We start from the raw sequence: 14807 nt of genomic DNA on the forward strand, positions 1-14807 counted from the left end.
GTCACTCATATTGTCAGTGATGCACTTCAGAGACAACAGTACAACATTAAGTGGAATTAAAGGTCTAAAAACATTTAAAAACATTTACACAATTAACGATCAAGTAAATCATAATAGTGATGTACAATTATTTAACCACTGAATTCTTTTTGCATGAGAAATTGTGAAATGACAGAAAAACTGATTTAAAATAATTCACTCATATTTCATACGAGACATGTCTAACACCTACCTTGAACGGGGCGTGGAGGAACTGCCGGGACTTGGTGGATCTGGGCTCCGGACAGAGTCAGCTTGTTGCCCTGGAGCTGGAAGGTGACGGGTTTACTGCCCTGACATGACGACACAGGTCGCCCCGCCAAGGAGGCAAGGTGGGCTATGCTCACCACCTCACCAGCTTAGGAAGGAAAACAGAAGGAGCGATTTAGAAACATTATTAACAAGTCAGTTTACTACAAATTCTGTCATTCATTGTTCATAAGTTAACAACAGAGTGGTTACGAAAGCATAGCACAAGTTTATGAACAAGGATCTGTGTGTATGTTTGTTTTAAAAAAAAAAAAAAAAGGCTGATTTGACTGTAAAATTAGTTACAAAAGTAATGATTAAATATTAAAAGGAAATTATAAGGATATAATGTTTCATCAGGCATTATCTGTTCTGAGAAACTGGCAACGCAAAGTTATGTACTTACAAGGCAACCTGGCTTGCATATCTGGACTGAGCAGGACCCTCTGGGGCATGACGCTGCTGGGGTTTGGACTGGGATGAGCAGGAATGCTGGCGGTGCAGGGAGCAGTGGGAGGCCGTACGGTTAGCACCGGCTTAGGCACGCTGGATCTCACTGCAGTTTGAGCTGCGGGATGCGTGGACGGGCGGGGAGGGGGGGCGGATGCCACTGAACACACCACTTAAAAACATAGGAGAAAATAAGTAAGAGTAGGAGAAAAAAGTGGTGTGGATAATGACAATGGACATGGACAAAAAGATAAACAGTACTTTGGTCCTAATGTGGCAACGGATTTATGCGAGATACAGAATTGGCTGCAAACCTGGAACTACATCAATATCTAAAAGCGCGCTATTGAATATTTGCTTGTTACTTTCTTAGAGTTTTTAAGAAGTATTTCTGTTTCTTTTTTCCTTTTTCCTCATCTCTTTTGTTTAGAAGTAGTTTTGTCCCTTTCACTTGCCTTGTTGAACTACAGGAGCAGCTGCAGGAGCTGAAGAGATTTCAGTTGCTGGAAGAGGTTTGGGGATCTGAGCTGCAGGGGGCACGGAGCATGTAGGTTTGTTCATCAGCAAGACGGGTCTATTATCACCTTTCGGAGGCTGCTGGAACATCCTAAAAAACAGTCAGACAAACGTAATCAGCCATTTCGTTAATTCATTTGTTTACAATATGCAAGTTCTGGAACTCAAGCTAGCGCTAGCATGAAACTGGAAAGCAAACTGCCCCGCTCCCTCCACCCCTCCCTCTCCCTACTCTCCCAGTTACGCTCAGCCCTGCACTAGCGACGTACTCCAGCAGCTTCTCCCAGCTAGAAGCCTCGGTGCGAGAGTAGTAGACCAGAAGTGCATTCAAGTATTGATTGAAAAACTGTGAGCTCCCACCTTGACTTTGACCTTCTCTGATGGCTTAGAAACGTAAGGCTTGCTTAGAAACTTTATGGTGCAGTCAGACCAAAACTCAGCTACAGAAATTGAATTACGTTGTGCGGCCAAAAGCAGGAGGGGGGCAGAGAAGAGCGTGGGTTGGATTGTAAACATATCCTGCTATACACCTAGTGCTTTTATTATATTGCTGTGCCGTGATAAAACAAGAATGTAAACATTATTTCCTGAATGACAGGTGAGTCACACCCCCTCTCTCAAACTGGCTTGACCTCGGAGACTCTTGAGATTTTCAGACTGAACTCTGCACGAGGAGAAGGAGGCGGGTCAAATCGTGACCTGGATCGAATGTGTCTCGTCCCGTTCCACACAATCATGAACGGTAGAAGAGAATTTGGGTCTGACTGCATCATTAGAAAAATATCTCGGCACTGCTGCCAGGACGTTCAACGACTCTGGGTCACAATGGCCTTTGGCAGCACTGCTCAACATTAATGTGTGTTTTGGAGAATATTTCAACTAAAAAATTGTGACAAAAAAAAAAAAGTTACATACTGTAGCTTTAATACAAATTTTACACTTTTTAAACGTATGGTTTCATTACCCACTGACACAAACATCTGAAACTGAGGTCTGTCTAGTGAAAACGCAGAACAAGCCCACTGAAGACCGGGGCTGGTAGTCTATCAACATGTTTACATATAGTTGCCAATTCAATACCTGAGTTTCAAACATATCTTCTTTTTTTTTTTTTTTTAATATAAACAAAATGTTTTTTTCCAAAGATAAAAAAGCCAAAATTCTGAAATACATCAGTGTTTTGAGATATGCACAAAGAGTGTTCCTAAAACTTTGGATAAAATTCTGATCTGACACAAAACTAAGAATCTAACGAAGCACTTTGTGCTTCAATACTCCATTTAGTATGGACTCACTTTGTTCATTATTATAAAAAAAGTAATGATGTTTTGTCAACCAGCCCAAACATTTACTGTTTAGAGACAGACCCTTGGGTATATGAAAGGTTGGCTGATACCCAGCAGGAAAGAGCAAGATGGAGAAAACAAATCAATTTCACTTTCACTCCTATCACTAGCAGACTATTTTTTCACACTGCCATCAGCACTATTGACATTTTGTTCAATTTTGATTGGTTGTAGGCAGCGAGGGAACTGGACACAAACTTAACATTTACACTGATGTTAAAGGCCAGGCCACTAGCTTCTATGCATCTTAAGGCCTTTCATCCTGTTCTTTCTTAAATGTTGTCTTCCATGCAGAAAAAGCCTAGATCAGCATTAGACTTTTCATTGTCCATTTCTTGAGGAAAAATATGGAGTTAGGGAAATGACATAATTTCAGTATGAAAAAGGAAAATAAATGCTCCCGACAGACCATTGTTTAATACCAAATGATAGTCCGCTTTTCTTGGCTAGCACACAGAGCTTTTAAATCAGGCTGATGGCACTCTGAACACACTAAGGTGACCTTTAGCAAAGCACTTCACCCACGGAACCGTACACACCATTCACAAATTATAGTATGTCTCACTGTACAAACCAGAGGCATACTGATGCAGGATCAGCTGTATTTTCCCTGCGAAACTTGACGTTACAAAAATCTGTGAGATATCAGTAGTTGTACTGTGTACCTGTTGACCTTCATGCGTACTGGTCTGGGTCTCGGAGGGGGTTCAGGGGCCTCCACGATCTCCTGGATTAGTTGGCGGCTGACCTTGTGGCGAGGCAGGAAGACGTCCGCCTGGTACCGGGACACACGGCTCTCCACACCAACAAGGTCAAACATCGACAGGTCGCAGCGCTGGGGACAAAAAAAATCTTTTTTTAGTGTTCATCAAAATAAACCCCTCAATACTGCTCAATAAACTGAATGTTATTGCTCCTTTAGCCTATTTTCTCTGGCCAAATTAAAGCTTTTTTAGTTTTCCTTAAATGCTGACCTTCAAAGGAAAGACCTCCAGGGCATCCTGCACCAGGGAGGCTGTGTGGAAAACAATGGGCTGCGTGATGAAGGGAGACTGGATGGGTCGAGGGTCAAACAGGTTGGGGTGGTTGCACACTTTGCGGAGTTGCATGAGGATGTTAATCACAGACATGAAGTGACCGCTGGCCAGGGTTTCCCGGGTCCTGTGAATCGGAGACATTAGATGGTAAATGAAGAGACCTTTGGCGATCAAGATTTATGGGAATTAATTAAGATATGGGTTAAAAAAAAAAATATGTGCCTACTATTTTGATAGTTGATTAATCATTTAGGTCACTTTTGAATAAAAGATGCTAAAAAATTGATGGTTCAAGCCTCTCGAATGTGAGGACTTGTTGCTTTATTTTGTCTTATATTTTTAGTAAAGTGAATGTATTTGGGTTTTTCTACTATTAGTGGGGCAGAACCAGCATTGTGAACATCTTAACTTGGTGAACTTAAAATGGTGATCAGAATTTCTTGCATTTTATAGACTAAACGATTAGATGATTAAATAGAGAAAATAATAAGCAGTATAATCAACAATTAAAATAATCTTTAGTTGCAGCCTAATTTCCCAGACATTTTTGCAAATAAATTAAAAGGAAAACTCCATACTAGATTACTAGATACCATACTAGATTTTTGGACAGTTGTACTTTGCTTTATTTATGAAGACCAGACAAGCTGGATGTCTAACAATAAAAACCACTAAAGGCAAATATGTATTTTACAAAAATGTCTGCTTTTTCCAAGAGGAAATTTTTGAAAGGCTTTGTGATTCATTTTTTTGAAATGATGAAGTTAAAAAAAGCACCAAATAGTTTGGCTAGGTACTGGATCATCTCTGAATTCTCCTTTTGAACACAACCGTGTAGTAACTTACGAGGCCTGTGCCATGAAGTCGTCGTAGAGGAATCGTTGTCTCTTGGAGAGCCGACAGCGCACCACATGCTCATATTTCTTGGGCATCTGCTTCTCAACATCAGCCTTGATCCTCCTGAGCAGGAATGGCCTCAGCACCTTGTGCAGCCTTTTGACCAGGCCCTCATTGTACTCCTGACTGCCCTCGATCATTCCTGTCAGCGGGTTGGAGAACCACTCTTTGAACTCGCGGTGGGACTGGAAGACGTGGGGCATGAGGAAGTGCATCAGAGACCACAGCTCCATCAGGCTGTTCTGCAGAGGAGTTCCTGTCAGAAGCAGTCGCCGGTGGCTGGAATTGGGAAAGGTCAGAGAAGTTCAGATAAATGTACCAAGATTTATATCATCAGGATTTTAGACGACTAAAGAGGGGAAACTGAATTCAATAAAAAGGCATTTTCAGTCAAATGGATTTCAAAGTTGCTGGAGACTCATTAAACCTGCATTGATTGACTTTATGGCTACTTGGCCACAGGACGCCGTAAAGCACAACAATGACATATTATCATCTTATGTTGCCTATTTACACCAGATGCAGATACGGAGCAACATTATCGTTCATTTTGGACGTGTTTTGTCCAGCTGATGAAGTCCAATATTCACTTTCTTTCTAGTTGTGCTTTGGTCTCCATAACTCCTGGTGGAAATATTTGGCTATTTAGCTGCTAAATGCTCCACAATATTCACCAGCTAATCTCTAACTGTGTCTGTCTGCTGTTTGCTGCTGGGCAGGCAGTGCACGGTGGGTTTTTAATTACAGCTTTTTCTCTGAAAACAGCCGTTGCAGCTGAAAACGAAGCAGATGGGAGTGATGGGACTGAATTAATACAGTTAGGCTGCGGGCAAAAAAATGAGCTGAAAGACACTATAAAGCTCTGTAGAGCTGAGAGGAACTGCAGAGGCGCGTGATGATTCTCTCTCGAGCATTTCATCTCTTGTTAATGTAACAACATTGATTATATCAGCTTCAGTGTGAAAAACAAATCTCTTCAAATTAATCTAACATTCTGTACATAAATAAAACAAAATTTATTGTTGAATAATTTTTTACAGCATCATTTGTGTATTTCAATTGTTTGTGATTTGCAAATGTGTTTCGTCATCGTTATCCCTTTCCCTCCATGTCTGCAGCCCAGGCTGTACATCTCAGGTAACTACAGCCAGACTTGCATTTGAGATATATCAGCATTCGGAAAAATAACTGTAGTGGCCACATACACAGTACATGCACTTAAGTTCTCTCTCTCTCTCCCCCTCTCTCTCTCTCCATTTGTCCTCCATAGGATGAAAGCTTTTACATAATAAAACAGGGCGTGTGCCTGCTCATGTGCATAAGCTACAGTACCCTTCGGAGCTCTGCGTAACAGTGACAAAAATCCCACCAGCTGGACCAGGCCACCAGCCAAATGATGGCAAGTTAGTCTAATTACAGCCACTTTGATAAGAAACCATTTCAAATTTTGGTTCATATCCACACACCACTCTGGCCTGTGGAAAAACAGTTTAGTGCGCCGGTGTGTTTTTTGGGATGCATTCAGAGTCAGCCATGGCTAATACTGAATGCAAGCAAGTTTTCTACAGATGAGGACACAGTGACACAGCTCACGGCTCCTTGATTGTACGAAACTGAAGAGAGTTTTTTTCAATAAGCATCAGTAGTTTGTACAAAACTATGTCGTACGTAATGCTTGCTTATGAGGCCTATTCAGATTTTCCACCCACAAGCCTGATTTCCCAAAAGAAAGGTGGAGCAATGATCATCTCACTCAGTGTCATACAATGAGAAATATACTGTATAATATCGGTGTACAGAGCTTTTGGGGAAAATGAACGTATGGATCCTTGCCAGACTAAACGGGCAAAAAATAATTAAATAAAAATAAAAGAACCGATCGATGAAACGATCTGGAAATTGCCCAAAAATTTGCTTCAAAGCTTTTTTGTTATGTTTTATCGCCTAAAATGTGCTTTCTCTTCTTTCCTACCGCTATCACAGCAAACCATTTTGCATGTGATCCACCCAGTTTGTTATGAAAACAAAAGTGAAACTTGTGCTTCTTCTAAACTGCATGCATTACTAACATCTGTACAAGATCACCGCCAGACACGAGCAGCGCTCGAACTGTTTGAAGTCTATTTTGTACTTGAAAATGTTTTTGATATCCATGGAACTGAGCTTTAGAGAAATACTTCTGTGGCATTACTATAGCAGACATGACACATGTGTTACATTTTTCCATTACATTCATTTGGCAGACGCTTTGGTCCAAAGCAACCATTTTTCTCTACAAACATCCAGAGCAATTTGGACTTCAATGTGTTGTTCAAGGAGTATTTACATACAGACAGGAGTTTCCAGGGATCAAACCACCGGCCATATGATTGTTGTTAAACCTGAAGCTGACCTACTGCCGCCTGCTGTTGGATTGAAATTTGACAAACTCATCTCTTTCGACCTTTTTCTTTCTTTCTTTTTTTTTTAAATCTCCCTTATCCTGTGCATAAAAGTGAATTAATATTTCAAATCAATGAGTGATGGTATCTCTTAGCACCACATTTATTAAGACCTCCTGAGAGACTGGAATGTACGAACATCGTTTTTATTTTTACCTCAGCACATAAGAAAAAAAGAGGATCTTTATACCAGCACGTCAGGATTTCTTTTAGAGTACAACTCTCCTGTTTAAAGTTCAGGGACAAACTACACCAAGTGTGAACAGCTCATGCATTTGTAAGCATGTTCAAGTTTTAAAGCAACAACCTTCGGACGCAGGAAAGGGGTAGATCATTCCTGGCTGGTGCATCTGGACAAGTATGTATGAAGTTCAAAGAACCAATGAACCCACATCCCTGGTGATTTGTGTTTTGAGTTTGTGGATCCACTGCTTGGCTGCTCGCAGTGGTTGCATATTTACAGTACAGGAATGAGAGCACTCTCAATCTTCTCATCTCACTCTCAGAAAAAAATGGCAAACAAGCCTATTTCCAAAAAATATCAAACTCTTCCTCAAACAACTGTGCTAAAAATAGTGCTAAATTCTTTGTATTCTTTTAATTATGAATGTCTGAATCATCAGCGATGCTACATTAATTACTCATTTAGAGCCCTACAGTTTGCACACGTCTATTCGAGAATACAAAAATACCCAGCTCTACTGACCTGTTGAAGTTCAGCAGGCTCTGCCAGCGCTGGGACTTGAAATTCTTGATATTTTGAGCCTCGTCAAGAATCAGGTACCGCCAAGACTTGCGTCGAAAGGCCTGGTGATCCTGCAGCACCAGCTTGTACGAAGTGATGCACACATGGAAAGCATTAGGCTTCGTCCAGCCCTGGGAATGGAAAAGAAAAACTTTATGCTTTTCATTTGTATTTTATCATATGTATTTTATCAATCCTGACTTTGTCTTATTGCTGTTCATTTTAGGAAGCCAGCTGTTGCAATATTGGTCAGATATATTTTATTAAAATTCAGCAATTGCTCATAGGAAATTTGCCAACTGCAGGAAAAACACCCCAGAACCAATGAACTCATTACCTGTCTCTTTAGCTTTCTCTCTTTTTGGCTGCCAAAGTAGGTGAGGATTTTAAACCCAGGACACCAGCGCTTCAGCTCCATCTCCCAGTTCAACATCACACTGGTGGGAACAATGATGAGGTGAGGGCCCCAGTTACCTAAACAAATCAGAACAAATGATAAAATATCAGCAATTGCACACAAAAAAAAAGGAGAGAAAGTGTTCAATTACTGTATAAAAATATGACACACATTCCAAAAGGACAATCAGTATGAGCTATACTATTGAGCTGCTGTATGTGTAAGTAGCACTGTTACCTTTTTCACAGGCGAGGTGAGCTAGCAGAGCGATAGTCTGGATGGTCTTTCCCAGACCCATCTCATCAGCCAGAATGCCATTTAGCTTTTTCTCATACATGGTGACCAACCAGTCGAGTCCAATGTGCTGGTATTCTCGTAACGTGCCGTGAAGCAGGAATGGGATGGGGGTCTTGACCTTTTATTGGAAAAAAGATGAGAAAAAACTATTGTCCAGAACTGCGTAGGATTCGATTTTTAAAACACAAAAATCTGACTCAGTCTTGCTTTTTAAACTAATATTTTGTAGGGTTTTCCTGCTGAAAGAAGTAAGATCTGCTTATATTTTTAAAGTTTTCCACTCACTAAAAAGCTTAAAATCTATTTATCCCCAAATTCTTATAAAAGTCTGACCTTTGTAGTCGCCAAAGTGTAGCCTTTAGGCTGCAGGCTCTCTGCAGTAGCAGCAATATGGCTGATTTCTTTCTTTGGCCGTGAGCTAGAGGAAGGTGGGGTGTGGTCTCCTTCCTTAAGCAAGACCTCCATCCCTTCATCTCCACAGTCATCATCATCCTCTTCTTTCTCACTCTCCTCTTCATCCTTCTCACTGTCATCATCCTCTGCACTGTCTCCAGGTGAATCTGAGGGAAATACATTTGAAAGAAGAAATTATTTCCGTAGTAAAAATGGCAACCAGTCTTTAATCAATTTCCCTTCTCAAAAGTCCCGCGCTTGAGCGGATGAACAATTTACATGGGATTATTTTGATTCCCCGGGAGTGGGTTAATACCTGAGGAGGAGGTGTTGCTTTCCACGTCACTCTCATCTTCTTCAGTCTCCTCCTCCTCATCCCCAGACACCTCAGAATCAGAGCTTGCTTTAGAGCCAGATGCAGAAGGTGCCTCAAAGTCTGAGGCATAAGCTCCTTTGTACTTCTCCAGCAACTCCTCAATACTCATATCACCTACAAGGGGAGCAGAGACACGACAGGGTAGAAGTTTACTGCTCCTGTTTTTAAAAATGCTTAACATGAATGAAAGGCTTGAACACATGCAGCTAACTAGAACTCACACAGTACAGGGTGACATGAAAACAGCAATTCAGCAAAAAACCCAACAAGAGCACAAATGCTGGAAGAGCTCTAGGATCACTTATTAACACACCAAAATTATGTCTTGATCTTAGTTGTATGGCTGCCTTAGCGGTGTGTACAGCGGGCTCTTTCAGACAAACTATTTCAGTGCTATTGTCGTTCAACATGTTTTCCACTTTAAAAAACAGAGCACCTTTTATGCAGTGAAACTCGGCTACAGCTGCCAGGACCTTCTGGAGATTGGCAGAGTGAGTACGATAGACTATGCAGCATGAAATGAGGAACTGCTGTGTTTTCAGTGGAAACGTGGCTACACAGCAACACTCTGGACGCAGCCATCAAGCTGGACGGGCCAACTTGCTAGTGAAACGACAGGGAATCATGAGACTCGTGGCAGTTAACTGAGTTTATATCCACAAGGGAAGGTGCAGGAATACAGTGCCGGCTGTACTATCTGACGAGGGAGTTCGCCGCTGCTGTTAGCGTTGCAGTCAACATGAGAGAGCTGTACAGTAGCATCAGCGAACAACAAACAACACACCCCGATGGACTTTTCATCATCGCTGGTGTCGTCGGTCATGTAAATTCAAAGAGCTGTTTTGCCAAAATTCCACCAACATGCCAAGTTTGCTGCAAGAGAATAAAATGCACTGGACCTGGACTGTGTGGTGTTTGTACGTGTTAATTTTTAGTTTACAGTTTTTTAGTTTTTGTCTACAATTATTTAGTTTTTTGCACTCCACCGTAATGTGTGTTCTGTGTTGCACTGGGGTCCATGAGGAACAACGTTTCGTTTCCCTGTATGTATGTCAAACATATGTGTGGAAATGACAATAACCCTGAACCTCTACAAAAACCCCGCTTGATGATGCATCTTTTTTCTCCCTATACTGAACTATGCTGCTGGGATATGGTGCCTAAAAGAATGTAAAATTGCAGAATAGAGCTATACAATGTTTTCTGGAGGTTCTTTGGAATAATTCAATTAACCTATCATATGATATGCTGTTTATCTACAGGAATAATTATCTCTTGTAATAACAACTTAATTACAAGTAAGCCTTTATGAAGTCTGAAGAAAACTGGCTTGAAGATATCTTGTCAAACTCAAAGTTAAGGACATACTGTGTGTCAAACGAAAGCTTTGCCCTGAATCGTGTATTGTGTCATATTGTGTCAAAATGTACAGGCAGGACTGGTCCTGGGTTATATGAATTTAGGTTGTCTTGTAAGCCCACGTGGGCTCAGCATTGTTCTTTGCAGGACGTGACGATAAAAGTGTCATTCATTCATATACAGACATGGTGTCTCCATGTGGTATCAAGAAGAAGTTGAAAAGTTTACACTAAGCTAATTCCTCTTTACAAATAATTGGTAATGAAAGAAGATGATGTTCAATAATGAAGGGCAACTTTAGACAACGTCAAAGCGTCAACGTCAAAGCATTTCACAAATGAACAACAGGGGGCTACTCAACACGAGTGAGTACTCTATTTTATGCACCAAAATGACAACAGCACCTACCTTCTTTGGCTAAGTCATCCAGTTCCTCCGCATGATCCACATTTCCTTCCACCTTCTCCTGTGCTGCTATCGTGTCCTCCTCGTCCTCAGCTGAAAATGAGAACAAACGGAAAACAAATATTAGATCAATAGATAATAATTTCAAGGTATTCTAAGAAAGTACCGGTGCGATGTTTTACTCTTATTTCCAAGATGCGTATACTTTGTTTTTTCCCCACATCTTATATTTAGAGCAATCTCACCGTCCTCTTCATTGGCAGTGAATTCCCCGTCTTCCTCTTCCTCCTCCACTGATGAAGAGGTTTCATCAGAGGATTCTTCCTCTGAGCCGGAGTCCTACGTAATGCAATGATTCAGTGATTACATGCAAACATCATTGGCCTGTATTAATTTATTTATGTATTCAGGTGCATCAGTACTGAGTTTATTCGTGGCCCTTTTCAGAATTACCATTACAGAGGACAAATCTGTATCAGCATTTGCAGTACTTAAAGAAAATACCTCACCAACCATTAGAGTATCTTGGCATTAAAATTAATTGTATTTGATATTATATTAGTAATAATACCAGCGTTAAAGTCTTAATTCTGTCATTTTATTGAGGCAGCAACTAATATTTTGCTGGAAAAACTCCCAATAAGAGAGTTTTGTTTACATTTTGTTTACGACTGCGGTATTTCCAATTACTTGTTAAGTGCATCATCCCCAGTTAAATAACATTTCCTGAAATAATAATTTGGAAGCGAAAAAGAAGATGGGACGTCATCGTCCATGTGTTAAAATGAACACGTGTATGGCAGGTACAATATTTAATGGACATCAGAGATTTGCCATTATAGTAGTTTTACTCTATACAGTGGTGAAAGTCTGATAGTAACAACACCCCCAACCATTACTGTCATTATCGTGATTATGGCAGTATTCAGAGGGCATTGTGAACACAATGCATTGCTCCTGTGTTGATTAGCAGTTTCATTTTGATTTACCACAAGGGAGTGATTTTTCTAGTCAAACTGTGGCAGAGCATCATATACTGTAAATGTGAAAGAACCAGAAGGTTATGCTCACTCTCATCTAACAGACTCAGGCAGCTCATTTAAAGTAGTATCCAGTCAAATGTCTTAAACTTTAAACAGCCAACCAAGTGCACTTGACAACAGTATAACTTGAAAGTGAGCTGAGTGGTATATCAGTTATAGATCGCAATCCCAGTGAAGGCCAGTTTGTGGAGGTACCTGTGGCAGTTTGAGGGTGCTGAGTAACTGGTCCAGGGGCAGCATGCCCTCCTCCTTCAGCAGTTCAATCTCCCTCCGATGGCTCTCAGCATCATTGCCCTCCTGCTGCTCCTCCACCTCTATCGTCTCCTCATCATCCTCCTCCTCACATGGAGGCTCAAAGTCCCTGTCTGCATAGAGAAAATTGGGTTTTTTTTGTGCTGAAAAATAATTGTTTCCTCACTACACAGATATAAATTGATGAAAATAAACAGATACACTGTGTTTCTAGAATTTGTCAGAAGGTTCATAAGGTACCAGACAAAATTTCAACTGCCAGGTTTCAGCTGCATGTTCTAAATCCAAGAAACACTTCAGGAAGGCATATGGCTAAATCAGAGGACACTCTCCTGAAAATGTAAGTTTGGGTTTGAATGGCAGAGATTCTTGATGGCTAACGAGACTTAAGTTTGCATTTCACCACCACAAAACTCTGGTAGATAATAAAATGAAGGTGGGATCTGGATTACTGACTACATGAGCAAACCCTTAAACAAAGTCACATATTCACATCCATAATTTAGGAATCAACTGCCATTGGTAACAATGGACGCCGACCAGTGTGACCAGTTTGACAAGTCTCACGGGTTTCCAGGCAGTGCTACCCTTAAAGTGTTGTGCTAAGTAATGTTTTATTGCACCGGCAGATATTAAGACTTAAAATCATCTTAGTCGACCCAAGATGCATTTGAACTCAGGTAAACAGGTGGGATTTTCACAGAAATATGAGAACGTGGTTGATTTTCTATAAGATGCAACAACCTTGACAATGAAGCAGCTTTTTGTTTCCATTGTACCTCTGTGGAAGCTGAGGGAGACTCAGTCATTGGTGTGTAGCTATGACAACGTCCCTGTCTGAACCAATGAATCAGCTCTGAAGGTACTTTCAGTACTGACATCAAGACAGTAAGCTCTATTTATAAAAGGTGCAGGTTTTATTAAAAAAAAAAAAAAAAAAAAAATTCTCACCATCCTCATCAATAGGAGGTGGCAGAGATTTCTGAGGAGTCAGGGGGACAGTTTCAGCAGGCCTGGTGGGTGCGAGTGACTTGCTGAGGAGGTCTGAATATTTCTCTGTCTGGCCAACAATGAAGTCCAGCTGAAGGTCCAGAGCCTTTTTCCTCTTTTCTTCCAATCTGGACTGCTGCTTGTACTGCACCACCTTTATGGACAAAAGATAAGACACGACGACTTTTAACACTGGGTGAATTTTACTTGGTAATTTCAAGAGTAGCTACAATTAAACCTGAATGACAAACATTAGAAAAAAAATAAAAGAAGAAAGAGACCCCTTTAAAATACAACGGTTAATAAATTCACTTGTTGAGTCAATATAAATGTATTTTATTGTCTGAAAAGTGCAAAAAAACAAATGAAACGCGGATCATGATCCTTTCAGATTCCGCAGCTGAACACTGAACCAGACTGTTTTGTTTACGCAGTTTTTGTGGATCATCTGTACCTTCTCAACACTGCTCCAGAAAGCCCGGACTTCCTTGGCGATAGAAGAGGCAACTCTTCTGATTTTAGCGTGCTCATCTCTCTTGGCTTTTTCTTCTTTTTGCCTAAGGTCCTCATGATGTCGCATCACCATTCGTACCACCTAATAACACATCAACAGAACACATCTAGAACATATACAGTATACATCATCAGAAAAACAGCAGAAATATAGTGCACCTATTCTTTTCAGGCAAGCTAATAAAAATGTTAGGTTAAAATAATTACACTTACACATGTGTAGGTACAAAACACACATTTACATCTGTGTGTATACCATGTGTGTGTGATGTTTGACTACTTTAGCTTAAGCATTAAGTGGACAGTAAATCTGTGATGATTAACTTAACCTACCTTTCTAGCCACCCCTCTCTTCCACCGCCTCTCCTGGGCAAAATCAGCAGAGAGCCACTGCATCTCCTCACACAGGTAGTCCCAGTGAACTTTGGGTCGCGGCGGCTCTGTCAGGCGGGTGAGACGCTTCATTGACCAGAAGCCCTCTCGCTTCAGTGCCTGGGTCCGATGCTCAATGTCTGCTTCCTACCAGGCACAAAGGAAAAAAAAAAACCCTCTCTGTAATTCCTGCAGACAAATTAGTGTGCTACACCACAGCAATTTACAAAACTTCAACCATCTCTGGTCGGGCAAAGAAATAACTTAGGTACTAATTTATAACCTATATCCATAGTTTGTTTCATTTTATAAGCCCTGCACCTGTACCACATTTTGGGTGACGATGGCTTTCCCGAGTACTAATATTGGAGCAGAGAGGCTGTTCGCCACTGTTGGAGACATAACGTTAGTAAGCTACTCTTTCATTTCATTGTTCTCATACAGGTAGAAGACAAAAAGGCTTTGTACTCACTACAGCTAGAACAATTAGTTGATCAGTCAATTAGTCGATCGATAAAAAAAATAATTGGCAACTATTTTCACATTTGATTAATCGGTTCATTATCGTCGTAATTTTTCAAGCAAAACTGTGGAAAACATGCCAAATATTTGCAGATTTCAGCCTCTCAAAGGAGAAGATTTGCTACTTTTCTTCGTCATATATTATTTTAAAATGAGTATTTGGGGTTT

At 40.7% G+C, this 14807-nt stretch overlaps 1 protein-coding gene across 1 annotated transcript in view; it reads right to left on the reverse strand.

Annotated features, from left to right (window-relative positions):
• The window catches only part of LOC120794411 (Snf2-related CREBBP activator protein), a 41740-nt gene that overhangs the window by 18140 nt on the left and 8793 nt on the right, over positions 1–14807 (reverse strand). The window contains exons 5-21 of the mRNA XM_040135483.1: positions 14079–14264; positions 13687–13827; positions 13194–13386; positions 12186–12355; positions 11193–11286; positions 10951–11040; positions 9124–9297; positions 8748–8974; positions 8355–8532; positions 8058–8194; positions 7682–7851; positions 4484–4813; positions 3575–3761; positions 3266–3435; positions 1194–1345; positions 695–910; positions 233–397 (exon numbers count right to left, since the gene is read on the reverse strand). Of these exons, the coding sequence (XP_039991417.1) occupies positions 233–397; positions 695–910; positions 1194–1345; positions 3266–3435; positions 3575–3761; positions 4484–4813; positions 7682–7851; positions 8058–8194; positions 8355–8532; positions 8748–8974; positions 9124–9297; positions 10951–11040; positions 11193–11286; positions 12186–12355; positions 13194–13386; positions 13687–13827; positions 14079–14264 (2980 nt within the window). The remainder of the gene's footprint in view (positions 1–232; positions 398–694; positions 911–1193; positions 1346–3265; positions 3436–3574; positions 3762–4483; positions 4814–7681; positions 7852–8057; positions 8195–8354; positions 8533–8747; positions 8975–9123; positions 9298–10950; positions 11041–11192; positions 11287–12185; positions 12356–13193; positions 13387–13686; positions 13828–14078; positions 14265–14807) is intronic.

The sequence above is a fragment of the Xiphias gladius genome, chromosome 9 (genome assembly GCF_016859285.1).
Source record: "Xiphias gladius isolate SHS-SW01 ecotype Sanya breed wild chromosome 9, ASM1685928v1, whole genome shotgun sequence".
Taxonomy (NCBI): domain Eukaryota; kingdom Metazoa; phylum Chordata; class Actinopteri; order Istiophoriformes; family Xiphiidae; genus Xiphias; species Xiphias gladius.